Source organism: Oncorhynchus masou, chromosome 21 (assembly GCF_036934945.1).
Source record: "Oncorhynchus masou masou isolate Uvic2021 chromosome 21, UVic_Omas_1.1, whole genome shotgun sequence".
Taxonomy (NCBI): Eukaryota; Metazoa; Chordata; class Actinopteri; order Salmoniformes; family Salmonidae; genus Oncorhynchus; species Oncorhynchus masou.
Genome location: NC_088232.1, coordinates 24162518 through 24181184, shown reverse-complemented (window position 1 = coordinate 24181184; position 18667 = coordinate 24162518). Strand labels below are relative to the sequence as shown.

At 43.2% G+C, this 18667-nt stretch overlaps 1 protein-coding gene across 1 annotated transcript in view; it reads left to right on the top strand.

Annotated features, from left to right (window-relative positions):
• The window catches only part of LOC135507986 (A-kinase anchor protein 6-like), a 192158-nt gene that overhangs the window by 157681 nt on the left and 15810 nt on the right, over positions 1 to 18667 (top strand). Inside the window, 1 exon segment of the mRNA XM_064927842.1 lies at positions 15662 to 15877. Coding sequence (XP_064783914.1) covers positions 15662 to 15877 — 216 coding nt within the window.

Genomic DNA, 18667 nt, shown 5'->3' with positions numbered 1-18667 from the left:
TTTGGGCAATTCTGCTGTAAATGGATTCAATATCCAGACTTGGCCCCATTACAGTTGGGCTGAACACATCTCAGCAGGAGGCAGAGCTCAGTCAGTCAGGTACATACAGTTCAGTTCTGTAGTTCTCTATACTAGAGGCTGTCAGTCAGGTACATACAGTTCAGTTCTGTAGTTCTCTATACTAGAGGCTGTCAGTCAGGTACATACAGTTCAGTTCTGTAGTTCACTAGAGTAGAGGCTGTCAGTCAGGTACATACAGTTCAGTTCTGTAGTTCACTAGAGTAGAGGCTGTCAGTCAGATACATACAGTACAGTACTGTAGTTCACTAGACTAGAGGCTGTCAGTCAGGTACATACAGTTCAGTTCTGTAGTTCTCTATACTAGCGGCTGTCAGTCAGGTACATACAGTTCAGTTCTGTAGTTCTCTAGAGTAGAGGCTGTCAGTCAGGTACATACAGTTCAGTTATGTAGTTCTCTAGACTAGAGGCTGTCAGTCAGGTACATACAGTTCAGTTCTGTAGTTCACTAGACGAGAGACTGTCAGTCCGGTACATACAGTTCAGTTCTGTAGTTCACTAGACTAGAGGCTCAGTCAGTCAGGTACATACAGTTCAGTTCTGTAGTTCTCTATACTAGAGGCTCAGTCAGTCAGGTACATACAGTTCAGTTCTGTAGTTCTCTAGAGTAGAGGCTGTCAGTCAGGTACATACAGTTCAGTTCTGTAGTTCTCTATACTAGAGGCTGTCAGTCAGGTACATACAGTTCAGTTCTGTAGTTCACTAGACTAGAGACTGTCAGTCAGGTACATACAGTTCAGTTCTGTAGTTCACTAGACTAGAGGCTCAGTCAGTCCGGTACATACAGTTCAGTTCTGTAGTTCACTAGACTAGAGGCTCAGTCAGTCAGGTACATACAGTTCAGTTCTGTAGTTCACTAGACTAGAGGCTCAGTCAGTCAGGTACATACAGTTCAGTTCTGTAGTTCTCTATACTAGAGGCTCAGTCAGTCAGGTACATACAGTTCAGTTCTGTAGTTCTCTAGAGTAGAGGCTGTCAGTCAGGTACATACAGTTCAGTTCTGTAGTTCTCTATACTAGAGGCTGTCAGTCAGGTACATACAGTTCAGTTCTGTAGTTCACTAGACTAGAGACTGTCAGTCAGGTACATACAGTTCAGTTCTGTAGTTCACTAGACTAGAGGCTGTCAGTCAGTCCGGTACATACAGTTCAGTTCTGTAGTTCTCTAGAGTAGAGGCTGTCAGTCAGGTACATACAGTTCAGTTCTGTAGTTCACTAGAGTAGAGGCTGTCAGTCAGGTACATACAGTTCAGTTCTGTAGTTCACTAGAGTAGAGGCTGTCAGTCAGGTACATACAGTTCAGTTCTGTAGTTCACTCGGCTAGAGGCTCAGTCAGTCACATACAGTTCAGTTCTGTAGTTCACTAGACTCGAGGCTCAGTCAGTCAGGTACATACAGTTCAGTTCTGTAGTTCTCTAGAGTAGAGGCTGTCAGTCAGGTACATACAGTTCAGTTCTGTACTTCTCTAGACTAGAGGCTGTCAATCAGGTACATACAGTTCAGTTCTGTAGTTCACTAGACTCGAGGCTCAGTCAGTCAGGTACATACAGTTCAGTTCTGTAGTTCTCTAGAGTAGAGGCTGTCAGTCAGGTACATACAGTACAGTTCTGTAGTTCTCTAGACTAGAGGCTGTCAATCAGGTACATACAGTACAGTTCTGTAGTTCACTAGACTAGAGACTCAGTCAGTCAGGTACATAAAGTTCAGTTCTGTAGTTCTCTGGAGTAGAGGCTGTCAGTCAGGTACATACAGTTCAGTTCTGTAGTTCACTAGAGTAGAGGCTGTCAGTCAGGTACATACAGTACAGTGCTGTAGTTCTCTAGAATAGAGGCCGTCAGTCAGATACATACAGTACTGTGCTGTAGTTCTCTAGACTAGACTACTCTCTCCACACGGCAAGTATCTGTGGTGTGAGTTGGGAACAATACAAGGAGAATGAACAGTATACAGTATACAATGCATTCGGAAGTATTCAGATCCACATTTTGTTATTTTACAGCCTTATTCTAAAATTCATAAAATTATTTTTTCCCCCACATTTATCTCCACACAATACCTCATAATGACAAAGTGAAAACAGGTTTTTAGAAAATGTTGCTCATTTTTTACAAATAAAAACAGAAATACCTTATTTACATAACTATTCAAACCCTTTGCTACGAGTCTCAAAATTGAACTCAGGTGCATCCCGTTTCGATTGATCATCCTTGAGATGTTTCTACAACTTGATTGGAGTCCACCTGTGGTAAATTGATTGGACATGATTTGGAAAGGCACACACCTGTCTATATCAGGTCTAACAGTTGACAGTGCATGTCAGAGCAAAAACCAAGCCATGAGGTCAAAGGAATTGTCCGTAGATTGTGTCGAGGCACAGATCTGGGGAAGGGTACCAAAACATTTCTGCAGAATTGAAGGTCCCCAAGAACACAGTGGCCTCGATCTTTCTTAAATGGAAGATATTTGGAACCCCCAAGACTCTTCCTAGAGCTGGCAAACTTTGCAAACGGGTGAGAAGGGCCTTGGCCAGGGAGGTGACCCAGAACCCGATGGTCACTCTGAAAGAGCTCCAGAGTTCCTCTGTTGAGATGGGAGAACCTTCCAGAAGGACATCCATCTCTACCAATCAGGCCTTTATGGTAGAGTGGCCAGACGGAGGCCACTCCTCAGTAAAAGGCACATGACAGCCCACTTGGAGTTTGCCAAAAGGCACTGAAAGGACAATCAGACCATGAGAAACAAAATTGGTCTGATGAAACCAAGATTGAACTCATGTCTGGAGGAAACCAAGCATAGTTTCTGGAGGAAACCTTGCACCATCCCTACGGTGAAGCATAGTGGTGGCAGCATCATGCTGTGGGGATGCTTTTCAGCGGCAGGAACTAGGAGACTAGTCAGGATTAAGGGAAAGATGAACAGAGCAAAATACAGAGAGATCCTTAATGAAAACCTGCTCCAGAGCGCTCAGAATGACAGATTGTAGCGAAAGTTCACCTTCCAACAGGACAACGAACCTATGCGCACAGCCAAGACAATGTAGGAGTGGCTTCGGGACAAGTCTCTGAATATCCTTGAGTGGCTCAGCCAGAGCCCAGACTTGAACCCAATCGAACATCTCTGGAGAGACCTAAAAATAGCTGTGCAGCAACGCTCCCTATCCAACCTGACAGAGCTTGAGAGGATCTGCAGAGAAAAATGGGAGAAACTCCCCAAATATAGATGTGCCAATCTTGTAGCGTCTTACCCAAGAAGAATCGAGGCTGTAATCACTTCCAAACGTGCTTCAACAAAGTACTGAGTAAAGGGTCTGAGTACTTATGTAATTGTGATATTTCAGTTTAAAAAATGTAATACATTTGCACATTTTTCTAAAAACTTGTTTTTGCTTTGTCATTATGGGGTATTGTGTGTAGATTGATGAGAAAAAAACCTATTCAATACATTTTAGAGTAAGGCTGTAACACAACAAAATGTGGAAAAAGTCAAGGGGCCTGAATACTTTCTGAATGCACTGTATATCAAAATCATTATTTTTTTGTGTGATTATACTGATTTGTTTTTCCAAACACAGAAAATCCAAAACAATATTATGCTACAATTTAACCTGAAAATCATTCTAATGTTTCTAGAGCAATACTCGGTTGGAATATGGCGAATGTCAACACAAATAACACCTGAACTGCTCCCCATGTCTGATGCAGTGATGTCCAAAATACAGTATTACTCTATTCAGGGTCTTTACCTGATTATCCTCTTGGAGAGTTTCTTCTGGGTGCATCACAAAGCATTAACCATCTCCCATCTAATCTTCATAACACGATTACCGCCACACTTAAAAAAAGAACGCACCCAAACAAAACGCTTAAACACATTCAACTAGCAGTGGATCCCACCTTCATCCAGGAAAATAAAGATAAATCTGTGAGGATGTTGAAGAGGACGTAGCTAATACCTTATGAATAACACCCATTCATCCCCACTAATGTGAGAAGGCAAACAAATAACCTCAACATGATAATAATGCTATCAATTAGGGTATTTATGAGAGACTGTCAATGTAATAGGGTGCTATTCAAACTGGTCAGACACCAGAGGTATGTTCAAAACTAAAAACGCTGGGTGGGTCCGTCCGGTGTGCGTGTCCAGTAATGAGTGTGTCGTTCCAGCGCTGTCACCTGTCTGCTCCCCATTAAGACCTGATGAGAATCTAACGCTGCGTTTGGCGCTTCTCTCACATGTGAAGCTACGCAATCAGACAGCCCCTCTAATGTGGTTAGCACTTGGCAAAGAACAGGAGTTCTTTATTCCTAATCATGGAGAAAGTATTGGTATTATATCTGGGCTGTCATATTTTATTAGCGGGACGTCGGCCACAGTAGCCTAGAATAACGTAGCGGCTCAGAGTGGGGGCTGTGCTGTAGGGAGGAGGTCAGTCAGAGAGAGGGGGTTGAAGGGTGTAGATGGACCCAGAGCAGGCAGAGAGATGAGAAGAGATTGGGCCTGACCCCCCAGGTGAGATTCCGGGCCCCACGTTGGCTTCTAGATACACTTTTTTTTAAACAAGGTAGAAACTGAAGTTAGAGCTGATATCTCTAAATCTATGGTGGCATCTCACTGCTCTCAGAGTGTGGAGGAGATAGGGGGAGGTCACTGCAGTCTGTCAAACAGAGAAAGGAACTCCACTTGGGACAAGTCGGTAATCCATTTCTCTGGTCGAAAAATACTAAAAATAGAAATGAGGTTCTGGTGAGAATTAATAAATGGGATGGTTTGATTCTTGCTGCACGAGCCAAAGTTTGACCTCAATGAAAATTGGGGCTTCTTACGGGGAGAGATTAAAACGAATTAGCTCTCTTTGCTTGAGATGGTAGGAGGGAGCAATTCAATGTGAACAGGAGGAGATAATTGTGAAATAGAACACTCTACGTCTTCCTCAGTGACATATTATCAATCTAATCCTTCTTTAAAACATTTCGTATTACTACAGAGTACGGGGGAGGATGTTTGGTTTGTGGGCAAAATACTCATCCCTTAATGCCAAAGCTTGGCATGTAATCTGTGGGAATGTTTTCTAACTGATAGGCAATGTTTAACCTTCAAAAAGAAGCAATATGGTTGAGAGACAGTGGTGGGAGAAAGGTATTATTAAATGGAAGCTGTGACTAAATTGAACTGTCTGGCCCCCCAGAGCAGTCCGAACACAAAAGAGCCTAATTTTAGTCCCCCTCTGGGAAGTCTGGAATACCATATCTTAAAAGCCTTTTAATTCAATTAAACTGGGGTTATAGTATGGCTACATTATGAAGATGTCGTCTACTGGTTTCTCATTAATGCTGCTGTATGTATGTTGACAGGCGAAGGAAAGGCTGGATGCTGGGATGTTGTGCACTAAACTACTGTGTTTTGGCTTGCTAGTCAGTCCTGTTTGGTTTACTTACATTGAGGCATCTTCAATTCACCTTATGCACGAAGTCTTGCCATCCTACACCATCTTCAACCACACTAACAACAAGGGCATTTTGATGATATAGTGGCTATGCCGTTATGCTTCCTGAATTGAGATTCCATGTCAATATAAAATAGTACTTGTTGTCATAAGAAATCAAATCCAAGTTTATTTGTCCCGTGCGATGAATACAACAGTATTACATACAACCTTACAGTAAAATGTTTACTTACAAGCCCTTAACCAACAGTGCAGTTTTTAAGTAAAAAATAGGTATTAGATAAACAATAGATTAGTAAAGAAATTTTAAAAAACAGTAAAAAATAACAGTAGCGAGGCTATATACAGATGGTACCAGTACAGAGTCAATGTGTGGGTGCACTGGTTAGTCGGGCTTTTTGAGGTAATATGTACGTGTAGCATTATTTAAAGTGACACAATGCATAGTCCGGGCAGCCATTTGATTAGCTATTCAGCCCTTTGGTCCTAGACTTGGTGCTCCGGTACCACTTGCCATGCGGTAGCAGAGAGAACAGTCTATGACTGGGGTGGCTGGAGTCTTTGACCATTTTTAGGGCCTTTCTCTGACACCGCCTGGTATAGAGGTTCTGGATGGCAGGCAGCTTAGCTCCAGTGATGTACTGGGCCGTGCGCACTACGCTCTGTAGTGCCTTGCGGACGGAAGCTGAGCAGTTGCCATACCAGACAGTGATGCAACCAGTCAGGATTCTCTCGATGTTGCAGCTGTAGAAATTTTTGAGGATCTGAGGACCCATGCCAAATCTTTTTTGTTTCCTTTGGGGGAATAGGCTTTGTCATGCACTCTTCACGACTGTCTTGGTGTGTTTGGACCATTCTAGTTTGTTGTTGATGTGGACACCAAGGAACTTGAAGCTCTCAACCTGCCCCACTACAGCCCCGTCGATGAGAATGGGGGCGTGCCCGGGCCTCCTTTTCCTGTAGTCCACAATCCTTTCCTTTGTCTTGTTTACGTTGAGGGATGGCACCACCCAGCCAGGTTTCTGACCTCCTCCCTATAGGCTGTCTCGTCGTTGTCAGTGATGCGGCCTACCACTGTTGTGTCGTCTGCAAACTTAATGATGGTGTTGGAGTCGTGCCTGGCCATGCAGTTGTGGGTGAACAGGGAGTACAGGAGGGGACTGAGCACGTACCCCTGAGGGGCTCCAGTGTTGAGGATCAGCGTGGCAGATGTGTTGTTACCTACCCTTACCATCTGGGGGCGGCCCGTCAGGAAGTCCAGGATCCAGTTGAAGATGGTGGTGTTTAGTCCCAGGATCCTTAGCTTAGTGATGAGCTTTGAAGGCACTATGGTGTTGAATGCTGAGCTGTAGTCAATGAATAGCATTCTCACATAAATGTCCCCTTTGTCCAGGTGGGAAAGGGCAGTATGGAGTGCAATAGAGTTTGCATCATCTGTGGATCTGTTTGAGCGGTAAGCATATTGGAGTGGGTCCAGGGTTTCTGGGATAATGGTGTTGATGTGAGCCATGACCAGCCTTTCAAAGCACTTCATGGCTACGGACGTGAGTGCTACAGGTCTGTAGTTATTTAGGCAGGTTACCTTAGTGTTCATGGGCACATTGACTATTGTGGTCTGCTTAAAACATGTTGGTATTACAGACTCAATCAGGGACATGTTGAAAATGTCAGTGAAGACACCTGCCAGTTGGTCAGCACATGCCCAGAGCACCCGTCCTGGTGATCTGGCTCAGCGGCCTAGTGAATGTTGACCTGTTTAAATGTCTTACTCATGTCGGCTACGGAGAGCGTGATCACACAGTCGTCCGGAACAGCTGATGTTCTCATGCATGCCTCAGTGTTGCTTGCCTCGAAGCAATCATAGAAGTGATTTAGCTTGCGGCTGTGCTTCCCTTTGTAGTCTGTAATATTTTGCAGGCCCTGCCACATCCGACGAGCGTCGGAGCCGGTGTAGTACGATTCGATCTTAGTCCTGTATTGACGCTTTGCCTGTTTAATGGTTCGTCTGAGGGCATAGCGGGATTTCTTATAAGCGTCTGGGTTAGAGTCCCGCTCCTTGAAGACGGCAGCTCTACCCTTTAGCTCAGTGCGGATGCTGCCTGTAGTCCATGGTTTCTGGTTCGGGTATGTACTTACAGTCACTGTGGGGACAACTTCATTGATGCACTTATTGATGAAGCCAGTGACTGATGTGGTGTACTCCTCATTGCCATCGGAGGAATCCCGGGAACATTATCCAGTCTGTGCTAGCAAAACAGTCCTGTAGCTTACCATCTGCGTCATCTGACCACAGGCACAATTCGGTGAAACATAAGATATTACAGTTTTTGATGTCCCGCTGGTAGGATATTCCTGATCAAACCTCGTCTAATTTGTTGTCCAATGATTGTACGTTGGCAAGTAACATTAATGGTAAAGGCCTATTTCCCATTCGCCGTTGGTGGATCCTTACAAGGCACCCCGCCCTGTGTCCTCTGTACCTGCATCTCTTTCTCCTGCCAATGACGGGGATATTGGCCTTGTCCAGTGTCTGAAGTACATCCTGTGCGTCCTGCTTGTGTAAGAAAAAATCTTTGTCTAATCCAAGGTGAGTGATTGCTGTCCTGATATCCCAAAGCTCTTTTTTTTGCCATAAGTTACTATGGCAGAAACATTATGTACAACATAACTTACAAATAACGTGGAAAAAACCCACACAATAGCACAATTGGTTAGGCGCCCGTACAACTGCTGCCATATCTTCAGGCGCCATTTGTCCAAACTTCCACACTTATAAATACAATGAACATTCCAATTATGTATTATTGTAGCTTTTAGCCAACAATGTACATCTGAACATTTAGATTGGAATCAACAGGTGGGCAGTTAGTTAGGATTTTAAAACACCTGTAATTTTTGTATTTATTACGGATCCCCATGATGCAGCAGATACTCTTCCTGGGGTCTAATTAAGATTAAGGCAGTTACATCACAAAATGGTTTCAATAAACAGTAGATAACACAACACATTATTACACCACTAATCTACCACTACATATCAACAATATAAAATGTATAATACCACAATGTAACAATATTACAATGTACAGTATGTGTTTGTAGAAAGTGTGTGTGTGTTAGCGTGTGTGTCTCTTCACAGTCTGCGTTGTTCCATAGGATGTAGTCTGTTTTTTATCTTGATTTTATTGCTTCCTTGAGTTACTTGATGTGGAATAGAGTTCCATGTAGCCATGGCTTTGTGTAATAACATGCGTTGTCCAAAGTTATGTTCTGGACATGGGGACTCTGAAGAGACCCCCGGTGGCATGTCTTGTGGGTTATGCATGGGTGTCTGAGCTGTGTGCTAGTCGTTTGAACAGACAGCTCAGTGCTTTCAGCATGTCAATACCTCTAACAAAGACAAGCAGTGATGCAGTCAATCTCCCCTCTATTTTTATCCAGGAGAGAGTGACATGCATCTTATTGATGTTAGCTCTCCATGTACATTTAAGGGCCAGCCTTGCTGTTCTGTTCTGGGCCAACTGTAATTTGCCTTTGTCCCTCTTTGTGGCACTTGACCATATGACTGGGCAGTAGTCCAGGTGTGATAAAACTAGGGCCTGTAGGACTTGATTTGTTGATAGCGATGTGAAGAAAGCAGAGCAGTTTTTTATTACAAACAGACCTCTCCCCATCTTAGCTACCGTTGTGTCAATATGTTTTGACCATGACATTTACGCCAAACAGTTTAGTCTCCTCAATTTTCCTCAATTTCCACATTGCAAGATTCATTGCAAGATTGAGTTGAGGTTTAGCCAGCTGCCCTGGGGAATGCCCAACTCCACCTTGGTTGTGTTGGAGAGGCTTCCATTAAAGAACACCAGAGGGTGTTAGACAGGTAACTTTTGATGCATGATATAGCAGAGGATGTAAAGCCATAACACATCTGTTTTTTTTCAGTAGCAGTCATTTTCCCTACGTGTAGACTACCCGTCCCCACACCTACCCTATAAGCGTGCTGAAAGTCTGTTGTAATTTGTCTACTGTGAAATAGCATTGTATCTGGTCCAACACAATTTTTTTCAAAAGTTTACTAAGGGTTGGTAGCAGGCTGTTTGGCCGGCTGTTTGAGCCAGTAAAGGGTGATTTGCTATTCTTGGGCAGTGGAATGACTTTAGCTTCCCTCCAGGCCTGAGGGTACACAGGTTCCTGTTGGCTTAGATGTATCTCGTTATACAACCCCCTAACTATTTGTCAATCAGTCTATTACCCAAGTTAATTCCCTGTCAGACACTCAGGTGTCTTCCTAGTGTTGTATGAGAGAGAGAGAGAGAGAGAGAGAGAGAGAGAGAGAGAGAGAGAGAGAGAGAGAGATGCTGGCAGTAAGTGACAGAAAGGATTGAGCTGGAGGCAGTGAGTCTAAACTATGGGAATATGTGTGTGGGAACAAGAATTCATTACACTCATTTGAGATAACAAGTGCTTGTGGTTTTAATTGACTTAATCAACAAATAGAATTAATCAGAGATTTCTAATTAATGGTAATTGATTGAATATCCACTGGGTCACTGTCAGAGTTAAATCCCTGTTTCTGTTCCTTTCAACTGGAGGGCGTCTCGTTTGTCCTTGTCATCGCCATCTTGTCCACATGTATTAAAAATGGACAGACTGAGGATATAAAGGATAGAAGGAGAGCTGTCGATATGTTCTTTTAGAGAACAGCAAACAACATTTTGCGACATACACTCTGACCACAATTTCTTCCCGAGTCTTATTGAACCACTGGCTGTAGAATGGTGTTATTTTGAGGTCTCTTTTTATTTTTTTATAATGTCATATCATGGAGTAGTACTTTCTCTGAAAATGATTGTGGATTTTATGGGGAAATGTAACCAAAATCTCGCTCTTGAAGGTACAGTTGTAGGATCTTTATTCGCAGCAATCTAATCCTACAGCAACAGGATTTGAACGTTTAGTCCATAATGTTGCTTGGTCTGTGGTTAGGCTACTAGCTGGCCAAAATGATCCTACATGAAATATGCAATACTGTTAATATAACTGTGTATTAGTGTGGGTTTTCAGTGAATTTATGTTCATCATGACGCTCATCTGCATTTCCTGCCATGCAGGAAAATTCTCCGCAACAAAAGTGATCAAATTAAGATCATACACCTGTAGTTATCACTCCCTGATCTGTTGCACCTGTCCTTGTGCTTGTCTCCACCCCCTCCAGGTGTCGCCCATCTTCCCCACTTATCCCCTGGGTATTTATACCTGTGTTTTCTGTCTGTCTGTGCCAGTTTGTCTTGTTTGTTCAAGTCAACCAGCGTTTTGTCTCTGCTCTTGGTCCCCACCCCTGTATCCGCCCGCCTGACCACTTTGACGGTCCCTGTCCCTGTCCCTGAGCCTGCCTGCTGTCCTGTACCTTTGCTCCACCTCTGGATTAACCACCTGAGCCTGCCTGCTGTCTTGTACCTTGGCCTCTCTGGATTATGGACTCTGGATTATGGACCCCTGCCTGTCTTGACCTGTCGTTTGCCTGTCCCTGTGGTTACAATAACATTGTTAACTTCACAGTCTGCACTTGGGTCTTACCTTGATTCCTGATAGTTGTTGCATAGACACTATTAGAGGTCGACCGATTATGATTTTTCAACGGCGATACCAATTATTGGAAGACCAGAAAAGCCAATACCGATTAATCAGACAATTTTTTAAAAACATTTGTAATAATGACAATTACAACAATACTGAATGAACACTTATTTTAACTTAATATAATACATCAATAAAATCAATTTAGCCTCAAAATAATAATGCAAAAACAAAGTGTTGGAGAAGAAAGTAAAAGTGCAATACGTGCCATGTAAGAAAGCTAACGTTTAAGTTCCTTGCTCAGAACATGAGAACATATGAAAGCTGGTGGTTCCTTTTAACATGAATCTTCAATATTATCAGGTAAGAAGTTTTAGGTTGTAGTTATTATAGGAATTATAGGACTATTTCTCTCTATACCATTTTGTATTTCATATACCTTTGACTATTGGATGTTCTTATAGGCACTTTAGTATTGCCAGTGTAACAGTATAGCTTCCATCCTCTCCTCGCTCCTCCCTGGGCTCGAACCAGGAACACAACGACAACAGCCACCCTCGAAGCAGCGTTACCCATAAAGAGTAAGGGGAACAACCACTCCAAGTCTCAGAGCGAGTGATGTTTGAAACGCTATTAGCGCGCACCCCGCTAACAAGCTAGCCATTTCACATCGGTTACACAAGCCTAATCTCGGGAGTTGATAGGCTTGAAGTCATAAACAGCGCAATGCTTGACACACAACGAAGAGCTGCTGGCAAAACGCACGAAAGTGCTGTTTAAATGAATGCTTACGAGCCTGCTGCTGCCTACCACCGCTCAGTCAGACTGCTCTATCAAATCATAGACTTAGTTATAACATAATAACACACAGAAATATGAGCCTTAGGTCATTAATTGGGTTGAATCCGGAAACTATCATCTTGAAAACAAGACGTTTATTCTTTCAGTGAAATACAGAACCGTTTCGTATTTTATCTAAGGGGTGGCATTAGTCTAAATATTCCTGTTACATTGCACAACCTTCAATGTTATGTCATAATTACGTAACATTCTGGCAAATTAGGCGGCCCAAACTGTTGCATATACACTGACTCTGCGTGCAATGAACGCAAAAGAAGTGACACAATTTCATCTGGTTAATATTGTCTGCTAACCTTTCTTTTAGCTAAATATGCAGGTTTAAAAATATATACTTCTGTGTATTGATTTTAAGAAAGGCATTGATGTTTATGGTTATGTACACATTGGAGCAACGATACGCACCGCATCGATTATATGCAACTAGGACACGCTAGATAAACTAGTAATATCATCAACCACGTGTAATGATTATGATTGATTGATTGATTGTTTTTTATAAGATAAGTTTAGTGCTAGCTAGCAACTTACCTTGGCTTACTGCATTCACGTAACAGGCAGTCTCCTCGTGGAGTGCAATAAGAGGCAGGTGGTTAGAGCGTTGAACTAGTTAACTGTAAGGTTGCAAGATTGAATCCCCCGAGCTGACAAGGTGAAAATATGTTATTCTGCCTCTGAACGAGGCAGTTAACCCACCGTTCCTAGGCCATCATTGAAAATAAGAATGTGTTCTTAACTGACTTGCATAGTTAAATAAAGATTAAATAAAGGTGTAAAAATATATATATATATATATAATATATATATAATATATATATTTTTTTTACACCTTTATTTAATCTTTATTTAACTGTGTCACTTCGATTTATATATATATATATATATATAAATCGGCCAAATCGGTGTCCAGAAATACTGATTTCCGATTGTTATGAAAACTTGAAATCGGCCCTAATTAATCAGCCATTCCGATTAATCGGTCGACTTCTAGACAGTATGGTTTCAATATCACAGATAGTCAAATTCTCACAAGTTTTCAGTATGCACTATACCACCATTTTTAAAACTTGTTTAGGGCAGGTTTCCCAGTTCCACATTAAACCTAGTCCAAGACTAAAAAGCATTCTCAATGGATATTCTCAATTGAAAGAGCTTTTTAGTCCAGGACTAGGCTTAATCTCTGTTTAAGCAACCATCCCATGTTGAATGATCAAATTAAGATCCTACACCTCTACTGTAGACCTGCTTTTATGTAAAGAGGATGCATTGAGAGACAGAGATGCTTACTTGGGAGGTCTCCATTTGCCTGTGCTGTGATTACTGTACCTGCTCTAATAGGACTGGGTCTTCAACCTACTACAGATTAATACAGTACACAAGATGGATCATGCCCTGTGATAGAGTTCTGACTCCTGAGGAGCATGTGATGAGCTCTGAATAGCCATCTCTAATAGTCATCTCTAACAGCCTCTAGATTGTGTTTCCAGCTCGACCAGGGCCGCATATTACCAGACAGCTGATATTAAGATTCCTTTATTAAAAAACATCTGATAGGTGGTCTTGACAGACCAGTTCATTTGAGAGATGGCCCTTTTGGTTTTTGTTGTGTTTTTTGGTTGGGCTTTGTGATATCTGGATGAGGACAATAGAGCGTCTTGGAGAGAGGCCAGTTTTTTAGCAGCACTGACTGGTAGCCCTTCCCAAATCTCGGCTTGAAACGGACTCATTGTATGGTTCTCTCTCTGCATACAGGGGGAATGCAGACAGCCCACTCCACTGCTCCATGCATTTGGAAAAGCTTTTTAGCAAATATTGGCAGATACCCCTAGCCTCTATGTCAATAAGGACTCAATCAGGAGGGGAAATCAGTTTATGAAACGCAGCAATGCAGAAAGAATGGGGCCGAAGGAGTTGTGAGGAGGGTGTTTGGAAATGTGAAAAGCTTGATCTTCCAGTGCCCATTTAGCACGATGCTATTGGCCATAGTTGTAGCTTTCTAATCGTGTGGAGTCGTACTGTAACGGATATGAATATGAGATGTATTATTTGCTTGCCTTGACTTACCTGTAGGTACATAAGAACCAGTCTGAGAGAGAAACAAGCAACTTCGGGATCTACTGGTTCCCATTGCAATGAGCCTGTAGTGTGTCTGAGTGTGTATCTCAAATGACAACATGCGCCCTGGTCAAAAGTAGAGCACTGTATAGGGAATAGGGTGGCATTTGGGATGGAGTTCATGTGTGTTTTTTAGTAATCTGTCAGTTGTTGAGGGGCTACTGACTCTCTAAACCCATGGCTATTGTACAGGGTAACTTTATCACTGACAACAACCTTCCCCCTTCCTCTCAGAACACAGCCATTGCATTTTGCAATCACATTACCTGTTTAAAAAGGCCAGGGAGGGCTGTAAATATATGCTAAAACGGGGTGGAAACTGCTGAGAAAAATCCAATTTAAATGTAATAGTGTTTAATATTTATTGGAAAATGTAAAGAAAATGTAAGGGAATGCTTTTCAGAGCAAGCAGGATTTACATAAATTGTTCTTCCAATGTTTTTGTCCTTTTGCACACAGACAGGAAGGAGCATTGGTTCTCTAGTCACTATGCCATCGCTGCATATTTAAAAAGGGGGTCTTGGCCTGGGCCACACACACATTGGTGTTTCACTGTTTAAGAAGGTGTTAGTATGTGTTGTGGTTGTTGCGGTTCCATTACATGGGACATCATAACACCACACACTGCAGCAGCTAGCGTATTGAAGTTAAAGCAGCCTACAGTGGGGGCTTTGCCCTTTTAATGTTGAATCTTTCTCCTCTTTATGGCAGACATAAAAGGGGGTAGAAGCCTGATTTACATGCAATCCTGACAGGGCATATTGTTGTGGAGACCTCATCAGTGGCATAGGGGGGTAGTCCGCAGCGTAGAGAGGGTAGTCCCAGGTCGCCCCTGAAGTGTGGCTGTGGAGGGAAAAGGAGAGGCTGGGACTGTGTCTCAAATGGTGCCCTATTCCCTAAACAGTGCACTACTTTTGATCAGGGGTTCTGGTCAAAAGTAGTGCACTATATAGGGAATAGGGTACCATTTGAGACACTGCGGGGTCTGGGTTGCATTAAGCCACATTTAAGCAAAACAGCAGCAGTAGTAGGAGCAGTAGGGAAAAGAAGCACGGCTTTAAAGAGAATAATAAAATGCTAATTTTAAAATCACACATTTGTAGGCTTTACAGAGAGAGGAAAAATATTCCATAGCCATATTCAATTAAGTTCATTAGCAGGTTTTTGGCTGTTAATGGTTTGACAGCTTCGTCTAACTCTTTGAACTATAAAGACTCGTACACACATGCTGGTATTCATGACTTTTTCTCCTGAGTCCCCCACTCCCCACCATGGTGCCAATTAATATGGTTACAAAGGCTACTGTAACTAGGCCTCTTAAAACCTACTGTACACTATGAAATGTGCTCTAAAGGAGTATTCCAAACTTTTTACAGTTTTATGTTGACTCTCTTTTCCTCTCTCGATCCCTCTCTCCCTCTCCGCCTCGCTCTCTCACTCGCCTCCTCTCTCTCCCTCTCTCTCCCTCTCCTCCTCTCTCTCCCTCTCCTCCTATTTCTCCTCCTCTCTCTCTCTCTCCCTCTCCCTCACCCCTCCTCTCCATCTCCCCCTCCCTCTCCTCCACGCCTCTCTCTCTGCCCCCCCTCTCTAGTCTCTGTGTCTGGAGGTACGTGGAAGGCGTAAGGGCGTGTCCTCTGTACTGAGGTTGTGCCAGCGGCTGCAGGAGCAGCAGAGTGTTTCAGACTCAGACCAACAGGCCCTGCAGCTTCAGCTGCTCACCGTCAACCTGGAGCGTCGCTGGGAGGCCATCGTCATGCAGGTGCTGCAGTGGCAGACACGCCTCCGGAGGTCCCTGGGGACAGATCAGGTGAGACCTCAGACATGCCTTGCATGGCACCACTTGGTTCAAATACTGTTAAGATACTGACCTGACACAATAGGAGAACTCAATAACGGTATAAGCAGTATGCAGTTTATAAGATATATAAGGTACCTCTCAGAGCAGATGAGACCTCAGCCCAGCCTGGGTAGCACAACTCGGTTCATGCAAGTCTGACTGTAAAGATACCTAGTACAGGGATGGGTGACTCCAGTCCTCAAGGGACCTTGGGTGTCTGCTGCTTTTCTCACTTAATTGCAGAATTGACCAGTTAGATACAGCTGGTCACGTGGATATACTTTGTACACAGGGCGGCAGGTAACCTAGCTGTTAAGAGCGTTGGGCCAGTAACCGAATGTTCACTGGTTCGAATCCCCGAGCTGACGAGGTGAAAAATAGGTTGATGTGCCCTTGAGCAAGGCACTTAACTCTAATTGCTCCTGTAAGTTGCTCTGGATAAGAGTGTTTGCTAAATGACTCAAATGTACATTTATATACTAGCAGCTAGCTATACATTCCGTTTCAGTCATAAAAGTTCAGTTTATACCCTCTAAAGAAGCCCCAACTCTAGAATGACCTATTTATGAGCTGTATTATTCCTCTCAAAGTGAACTGTCCAGGAGTAAGTTATTTAGGCCAGAGAAAAAGAAGATAAGTGCCTGGTAATAATGTAGTGCACTGTAACTATAATGGAGTAATACTAGTGATGTATACGGCAGGGAAAGTGGCTGTGGTACATTTGGATATACGGGCTACGTACCAAATGGCACCCTTTTCCTATAGTGAGCTACTTTTGACCAGGGCCCAAAGGAATAGGGTGCCATTTCAAGTCAAATCAAACTTTATTCTTCACACGCGCCGAATACAACAAGTGTAGACCTTACCGTGAATTGCTTACTTTTGGTACGCAGCTGAAGGGCGGCTGGTTGAAGATGGTCCCTTCCCATCTGACTGAACCCAGCGTTGAACCCACTCCATCACCAGGTGGTGTTGCCAAAGAATCGTTGACTGACGTTAATGTGTTAAGTGCACCATTCTTCCACGAGATATTCCATCATTTGGTATTTTGTTGATGGTGATGGAAAATGCCATCTCTGGCACTGCTCCAGAATCTTCCATAAGTGTTCAATTGAGTTGAGATCTGGTGACTGAGAAACACACACACACACACACACACACACACACACACACACACACACACACACACACACACCCTTTTAAAACCCGCTATGCTCCTATGAGACCCCTCTTTCAAAGACACTGAGATCTCTTCTTCTAGTCATGGTAGCCAAAAGAATGGGCAACTGGGCATTTTATACATGACCCTAAGCATGATGGGATGTTAATTTCTTAATTAACTCACAGCTGTGGTTCACACCTGTCTGGAAGCACCTGCTTTCTATATACTTCCCTCATTTACTTGAGTGTTTCCTTTATTTTGGCAGTTACCTGTATGATCTCAAGGCATGCCTTCACAATGCAACTCTATAGCCATTGATGACATTCTATACAGTACATAGGCTCAAACCCAGCCGTTCTACATTTCTACAGTGGGATATCTGGCAGTGTGAGACTATTCTATACACAATCCCCATTTTGCTCATGAATGCGTAATGGCACAAGGCTCAGCTCCAAATTTTGCAAATAGAAGCTTGTTAAAAAGTGGTTAGAGTAGTACATGAGTAGTTGCTCTGTAAGGTACCGGTGTTTCCATCAGTCTGTTTATGTAATGAGGAGAACAGATGGAATCACCGTTAAATCTGTAACTCAGTAGAATGGCCGCCACAACCAACACCTCTTCTATTCTCATGTAGATTAGATGGACATCTTCACACATAGTCCATAGTCTCTCTCTCTGTCCTCTCGTCCGCATTCCTGGAGGACAGCAACGTGCTACTGTGGACCAGGGTAGGGGTTAATCCAGTCAATTCAGGAGGTGAATTGAAGTACATGAATTAAAGTGTGAAAAATGCCCTTCGAAAACTATCCCCAAAGAAAATCCCCATAGAAACCGAAATGTAACGTTATGACTCACTACCTGACCCCATCCCTGCTGTGATGGAAGCTTCATCCTCAGCTCCTGTACAAAATCCCAATGCAGGCAGGGTTTTTTGGGTTGGTTGGTTGTCCACTCTGTTATAACCACTCCAGTGCAACAGGAAGAGAAGACAAATAGCAAAAGCAACTAGAAATCTGACCTTGCAGGCTGGCGTGCAATTTCACCGGGAGGATGTGTTCAGAATAGGGGAGAAACATAACACATATTTGCTGGGTTTTGTTTCTGAATGAAATACTGTGCTCAATGATAAAACGGCTGTGGCCACGACAGTCCCTTCTGTAGACACCGGCCCCACACTCTGAGACATTGCAGGGCTAGCAGGGCCCGCCTTTTCTAGCGTTTGAGAAAATGAGAACGTTTTTCAACTTGGGTATTTTGAGAGCCCTCCTCTGTTACCATTCCATGTGGCGCGGAGGTGTGTGAAAAATATCATGTTTAAAGGCAATTATTCTCCTGTCAGTAAGGGGATTCTTGTCTTACTAGTTGCTCATAAAGTGCCCAATAAGACTGCCTAGCCTGTGTTCCTTGTGTGTTCCTTGTGTGCTCCTGGTGACCATTTAGTTCAATACTATATGTGTGTTATTAAGGTGTGTTATTAATGCTACAGCTGACGGCTTTAGTTCAGATATCTTCTGAGCACTAAGATCATGTTAAAGGGGTAATCTACAGTACAGACAACAACAAAGCGGATACTGTACCACTGTTTTGGTAAACAGTGA